The sequence below is a fragment of the Micropterus salmoides genome, unplaced genomic scaffold (genome assembly GCF_014851395.1).
Source record: "Micropterus salmoides isolate LMB-PRFRI ecotype aquatic unplaced genomic scaffold, ASM1485139v1 Ms_hic_scaffold_17, whole genome shotgun sequence".
NCBI classification, from domain to species: domain Eukaryota; kingdom Metazoa; phylum Chordata; class Actinopteri; order Centrarchiformes; family Centrarchidae; genus Micropterus; species Micropterus salmoides.
In genome coordinates, this window is record NW_024040817.1 from 32,402,587 (window position 1) to 32,409,500 (window position 6,914).

The 6,914-nt window shown below is 39.7% G+C and overlaps 1 protein-coding gene across 1 annotated transcript; it reads left to right on the plus strand.

Annotated features, from left to right (window-relative positions):
• The first annotated feature begins 310 nt into the window (after nucleotides 1-310).
• Nucleotides 311-2,749, plus strand: tnfa (tumor necrosis factor a (TNF superfamily, member 2)). Its single transcript, XM_038723994.1, has 4 exons — nucleotides 311-689; nucleotides 804-831; nucleotides 1,042-1,098; nucleotides 1,589-2,749. Exons 1-4 carry the CDS (start codon nucleotides 522-524, stop codon nucleotides 2,059-2,061), a joined length of 726 nt encoding a protein of 241 aa, XP_038579922.1. The 5' UTR covers nucleotides 311-521; the 3' UTR covers nucleotides 2,062-2,749.
• The last annotated feature ends 4,165 nt before the right edge of the window (nucleotides 2,750-6,914 follow it).

Sequence of the window (6,914 nt, forward strand, 5' to 3'; positions counted from 1 at the left end):
TGTAGCCCTACTGTTACTGTACTTTTTCACAGTCACCTTGACACTGGTCAATACGCTGGAAATATTACACATGATTATTAAATATCTTCATGTAGTCTATATTTGAACAAAAGGGAAGTGGCGCAACGAATGGCACAAATCAACAGTGACACATCAGTTGCAGTTTATTTTTACTTATATCATAATGCAATATCATACACTGATAGTGTGACAAATTTTTGGCAATTTTTGGCAATCTGTTGACTTGTGGGTGTTTCTGTGCACTGAGTTGGCGTGTTTGTGCTACTGGGATAACACAGTCATACAGATGCCATGTGTGTAGGAGTGTGTGGTCCCCGGCTCTGGGTCTCTATTCCTCTTGAAATCTCCACTCACTCAATGAGTGACATCACTGGAGTTTCCCCCCAGGAGGAAACTGTTTTTAAAAGAGCTGCCTGCTGAGTGTCAGTCAACAAACCAGAGCGGCAGCAGAAAAAGAAAGAAAGCTCTCAAGAAGGCTGCTAAGGAACATCATTCAAACAATGGAAGGTGAATGCAAGGTAGTGCTGGACGCCGCTGTCGACATAGAAGCAAGGAAGCAGACAACGGCAAGTGTCAAACCCAGTTCCAAGCTAACCACGGCCCTGCTGGCGTTCACACTCTGCCTCGCTGCTGCTGCTGCTGTCCTCGTCTTCAACAGTCATACCAAGGTAGGTCTTAGATTAGACTGAATTATTGAAGCAAGTCCCTCACAGCAAGTTGCCTAAATCACCTCAACCCAGCCATTCTATAACAGTGTATTTCTTCTTCTCTTCTTGAAACAGGGCTCAGGACAAGATGAAGACAATAATGGTGAGAACTTTTCCTTTAATTCTCTCAGAGGGTCAATACTGTACTTTTAATGGATCACTAGCAGATCTCGTCAGACATTTCAGGTTTTCTATGTAACAGTATAACCCTAGTTGAGACTTATTCTGCTCTGATGCTGAATTGCACCAGAAGATCACACAAAGTGGAGCTGTCCTGGCATACCTATAAAACTCTGTCTTCTCTTCTTTCCAGATCATCGTCACACATTGAGGCAAATTTCAAACGGAAGAGCGGCCATTCATTTACAAGGTAAAAACAAGAGACACATTCAGCATCAAACAATCCATAGGGCTTTTTGATACACATATTAAGCACAGTGTGGGGAAATTGATGTCAAGAAAAATATATTTGCTCAAGGGCTTAATCATCTGTTTAGGAATTGAGCTGAGGATTGCTGCTCAAGAATAAATTAAGAAACAGACTTTCTCCACTGTAATGCATTCCATAAGAAATGACTCCCACTAGTTTATTTCTGTATAATTTTATCATTTTTGTATATCTCATTTGCTTTGTAGCATAGAGGGAACTACAAACTGCATCTAATCTTACAACCCTTTTGTAAAATGGCAGTACATGTTCCTAATTTATTCCATCCCATTCTGATGGATAGTAATTCCTAATGCTCCCCGACCTTGCTGAAAAATGTTTCAAGGTTGCCTTAGTAAATGATTCTTATTTTACTCCAACTGTCAGACGTTTGTGATCACCTCCCTCACCATCTCCTTTTACTCTTTAACAGGAGAATACAACCCTGAAATGAAGACCTCAGTGCAATGGCAGAACCAGGTGGACCAGTCCCACTTTCAGGGAGGACTGCAACTCACTGACAATGAAATAGTGATTCCTCAAGACGGCCTCTACTTCATTTACAGCCAAGCGTCCTTCAGGGTCAAGTGCAGCAGCAGTGATGATGATGACACCACCACTTCATCCATGGTCCATCTGAGCCATACTGTTCAGCGCTGGTCCACCTCGTATGGTGACGACGACAACAAGTCGTACCAGACCATCCTGCACTCTGTCCGCACCGCCTGCCAAAAGGCAACCAGCAGCAGTTCAAATCAAGGGGAGAGCTGGTTCACGGCCATGTACATGGGAGCTGTGTTCAACCTGAAAAGAGGGGACAAACTGAAGACAGTGATGGAGGAGAAGATGCTGCTCAACCTGGAGGATGCTCAGGGAGAAACTTTCTTTGGTGCATTTTCCTTATGAGGACAGGTGACTGAGGGCAATAGGTGAAGATGTGAATACACATCAATCCCTCTGAACTCACTCACACAGTGGAATGTTGGGTGAACAGAAGTTTTACACCTCACTAAACAGTCAATGCAACTTTCAGTGTAGACTTTACGCCCAAACTTGAATTGATTCAAGTCTAATGAGAATCAAATTCAAAGTTTGCAAGTAAATCGAGTTATGTTAATGGGAGCAATAACCAAAAGAGCCCCCTGTAATGTATTATCGTAGATGTATCTATCTGTAATGTAATGTACTATTAGTACATAGCCTTAGTGTCAGTACCTTTTGCTGTACTGCAATGTTCAATCACTGTCTTTGACATGAATGTACTATAACTGCTGCGTATTTGTTGAGTCACTACAGGCCGACAGAAAGGATTCTAAAGAATATGTATTTATAAAACGTAACATTATCATATTTATTATATTTAACTTATTGAATTATTTATTTATGTTTTTATTTATTTCTGTGTATTTTGCCATGTGTTCTTCTAAAGAATGTCCTAAACCGTATTTGTGCTGGATTTTATATATAATTTATGAAAATATTTATTGACTCACTTTAATCATTTGTTTATCACTGTAACTTTTTATTGACATTTGCAAATAATGCCATGGTGCCTGTGGTGCTGTAAAAATGTTTGAATAAACAATGACTTTGAAACATATTTTTTCTGCAAGGGCTGTGTTTATTGTATTTGAACTTGGATGTGGAACTAGAAAATATAAAACAAACAAACTTTCCTATGCCTAACAGGGCAAATTATTGATTGACAGCTGGAAGAAAGAATCACCTGATGCTGGTGGGGAGGAAGTTGCAGCCTTGTGGTTAACTACAAGGCACAAAAAACAGTGTGCTTCTAGTGAACTGTGGAAGAACCTGGTTGTAACATACACACACTAAAAATCACACTGTTTGCTGTGTCACTTCTCCAAAATTCGACCCAATGCTGTCATGTCAGACAGATAGTTTGGATGGTTGTTATCTGCAAGGTTCTGAGATATTTGTCTCTATGAGATTTCTGCCACCAGTCCAATGCAATGTAGTAGCACCCCCAGCTTCATTAGAAACCAAAACTTCCTGCATGATTAGATGAAAAATTTTGTGATGTGATTATCATAAACACATATTAGAGCACATTTTACAAGCACGCATGAATTGTGATGCTGTGTACCTAAGGGACGAACAAAAACATTGGTGAACCCTCCGGATGGAGCTTTGACTGCTGCAGAGATGCTTTTAGTCTTCATAAATCACCAGAATTTTATTTTGGCAAATGTGGTGGATCTGGTCATTTGCATTGCTTAAAATGAATCAAGATGCAACTGCCTTAATGAAATGCTCATGTCTACATACATGAAAATGTATGTATAGTGGGCAGGTGGGGAGGGATTTGGGAGCATGATTGCATGTGAGTGTGAAGGTCGTGGGGGATGAGGAAAGTTTACAGGGCAAAAATGGTCTGTAATGGTGGGCGATATTACTGGCAGACTGACAACAGCAAACAACAAAAAACAGCTCAAAATGTTGTGACATCAGAAGCATGTTGGTTTAACTGGCAGGTCTCTCCAGCCTATCACAGTCAGTTGTGGTGGTTCTGCTCACTCACTCATTCCTCTAACTCATCCCACGTCAGCTCTACCCTGTTCCCAAATTAGAAATTCCGCGCTGAGGTGGCTAAAAATGGTGTTGAGTAATAACCCCCAGTTTATTATTCTCTCTCCAGTGAAAGTCTACGTACAGCATGCTTCTGTTATAAAACCCTTATTTTCATTTATTTTGATTAACTTGGTAAATATTAAAAACATCCAAATCAAACGAAAGGAATCCTTAATGATGGCCCTGACAGCTGGTATTTACTTACTCATGAAATGACAGTGGAGAGTTCTGGCACTGGTTTCAAGTAGAATGCCAAAGAGTGCTCCTGTGATTTCATCATCAGTGACAGTGGATAATTTTAGCCTTGGTATTACATAAGATACCATGACTTGCCTTTGTTAGCTGGCTCTGTACTATTAGTTGTTACGATGTAGTGAGAAAGTTTCCAGTGGAGTAACAGTTCCTCAACAGCTACACAGCGTGGAAGGGAGGAGGGGAACTCCCTGGTAATCTGGTAATCCCCCCAGCTTCCTCCTCCAGCAGCCTACAGAGCAGCAACAGACACCAGCAGTGGAAAGTATTTATCTCAGGGTGGGAATATTCTGGGCTTTCAATTTTTTTTTACTGTGCAAATCATTATTTCATTTTCTCTTTTAATATTTAAGTTATTTGTATAATGACTTAAGTTTCGCAACTTACTTCAAATTCAAATGTTTTGTGTATGTCAATTTTCAAACAGCCAAAGTGTGTGTAAGAAGAGGAAGTGGGTATTTTATTTGTTTGTGTTTCTGTGTGTGTGTGTGTGTGTGAGAGAGAGAGAGAGAGAGAGAGAGAGAGCGAGACGGAGCTTCACTTCCTAACCCAATGCACCAGTTATGCTGAAATCTTCTTTCAGCATATTCAACTCATACCTCCCTGAGGGAGAGCCAACAGTGTGAGAGAGAGAAAGAGAAAGAGAGAGAGAGATTCTTGGAACCTTTAGCGAACCAGCCCTCATTTTCACCAGTTTTGATTGACCTGTAGAATATGACACACCCACTTCGGTCGCAGTTCACATCAAGGAAAACCTTTTAGATTTATTAGATCCAGCTGGAACCAACTTTTTAAGTTCCAAACCAATTTACTTTTAGTTGAAAATTAAGTGTGCGAACTGGAAAAAAGCTGCTTCCATGTAGGTGGAAAAGGTCTCTTTGTGGTTGTTATTATGCATCTCTTTGTAATCTCTTACACCTGTGGCCTCTACGAAGGGAGTTCAACCAACTCAGAGTTAACTCAGGGTTACCAAACAAACTCTGAACGCCGACACTGACGTTAAACTGTACTACGACAGTGAATAAGATGCTGGTTAGTTGAGTCAGTGTTGAGTTGGTTTGCGTTTGCATAAAAGGGGTGTGTTAGGCTGCAGGCACAGTTTTTTCATGCTCCGTATTTTTAACAGATGAATGCACATTGATAGTGTCAGGATACGAGGAGTTTAAAGACACATTTAACACTCAAATCTGATATCATGGTGGCCGACAAAGCCAGGGAGGAGTATATGGAGTAAATTTGTAATTATCTTCACAGTGCATTGTAGGCTAATTCATTGTTATGTATTTTATGTGTAATATCATTAAGATGTAAAGGTACAACAGCCCGTAATGTCCATTGTAATAAAGAAATTGGAGCCAGGGGAGAGGGGGATAGAATTTCCTAGATTACTGTGGAAGATTTACGAGAACCTAACATCACAAATCTACAAGTTAAAAACTTGAATATATTCTCTGACATTGTATTTATACATTTATGGGAGAAACTAGTTTGTTTTTATCAAGGAACCACATTGATTCACTTTGAGGAGTGATGAAATACTATAATAATATAATATAACAATAATAATAATTTAGCCCATGGCCTATATTATCATGCACCTTAGAGACTTTGCCATGGATTGTTCGTATTCAGAAGAAAACACCAGAGTGATTTAGATTTTTTGTGACTTAATTTCAGGGAATTTCCAAGTTTTGTTCTTGTAAATTTGACACTTTCATCTAGGATTTTTTTCTCGGTTTATTAACCCCCACCCTGGCTCCTTATTTTTTGGACACATAAAATAATACATCTAAATATGTGAAAACACTTAGGATAATTCAATTATAGCCTAACGATGGGCTACATCTAAGAAACTGTCCCGTTAATTAGCCTAATTAAGATCTCCTCTCTAAAATCACAGAGGCTGCAGGGCTCGCTGTGTGAATGTAATGCTGTTGTGTTAAGAATAACTGCATTTCAGCTGCAACCGCAGTGGAACAAGTCAGGATGAAATCTAAAAGTATTTTATCACGTGGTGTGTATTAATATCCAACTTCCCATCATTAACACTGAGTACAGGTGTGGTGTGTAGCCCACTCATACAGAGTAACCACGAGTTAACCACGAACATAAGCTGCTCGAAGCAGTTTAGAGATGCAGCGTAAATTGCCATGGCAACAAACCTCAGGTGACACCTATCAAGTCAGGAGTAGTGGGCTATGGGTTAATCAGGAGGTTACACCCGACGACACAAAGTTACTCCTGAAGTTACCTGGATAAGCCAATTACCTTCCTTTGTAGCACAGGCCACTGGTGGACTCTTTGTGGTCGTTTTGCATTTCTTTGTGGGTTTGATTGTCTTTGTAGTTTCCTTTGCATGTGTTAGGTTTGGGTCCAATCCTAATTCATTTTTAATTCTTTTATATCTGTTATTTGTGTCACTATCAGAATAAATAAAAACAAAAAAACAATCAAAAACAGTCCATTTTGGGGTTTTGGCATTATTCCTTTTTGAATTGAAGAATGAAGAGGTCTACCTCAGTAAATTTGTAATTTAGTTTCCGTCACAGTTTTCTCCTCAGTTCCTCTCTTTAACCACGGCCCCCGGCCCTTAGCACTGCATATTGTAAGTATGTATGTGTGTATGGGCACCCCATGTAGGGGTAGAGTGACCTCTGCTGGTTGAGCTTCCACAAAGCCAAGTATGTATAAATGTTACGAAACTAAAATATAAATTAAACAATAATAAGCTATCACACCAACTTGTTCACGTTATCTTAATCTGACGTTGCAGGTCAATGCTTCGTTCTCCCTTACAACCATTGTTGTAGTTTTGCATTTTTTTGTTGTTTTTATTTCAGTATTCAAATCCTTTTTTCACACCTAGTGGCCTCCTTTTTTTTAAACATTTCAATTCCTGCCTGTCCACTGGTTTT

Excerpts from the sequence above, each read along its gene's own strand:
- tnfa (XM_038723994.1), top strand. The coding sequence starts at position 522 with ATGGAAGGTGAATGCAAGGTAGTGCTGGACGCCGCTGTCGACATAGAA. Across the intron at positions 832-1,041 it reads ACAAGATGAAGACAATAATG|ATCATCGTCACACATTGAGG; the intron begins GTGAGAACTTTT and ends TCTTCTTTCCAG. Across the intron at positions 1,099-1,588 it reads AGCGGCCATTCATTTACAAG|GAGAATACAACCCTGAAATG; the intron begins GTAAAAACAAGA and ends ACTCTTTAACAG.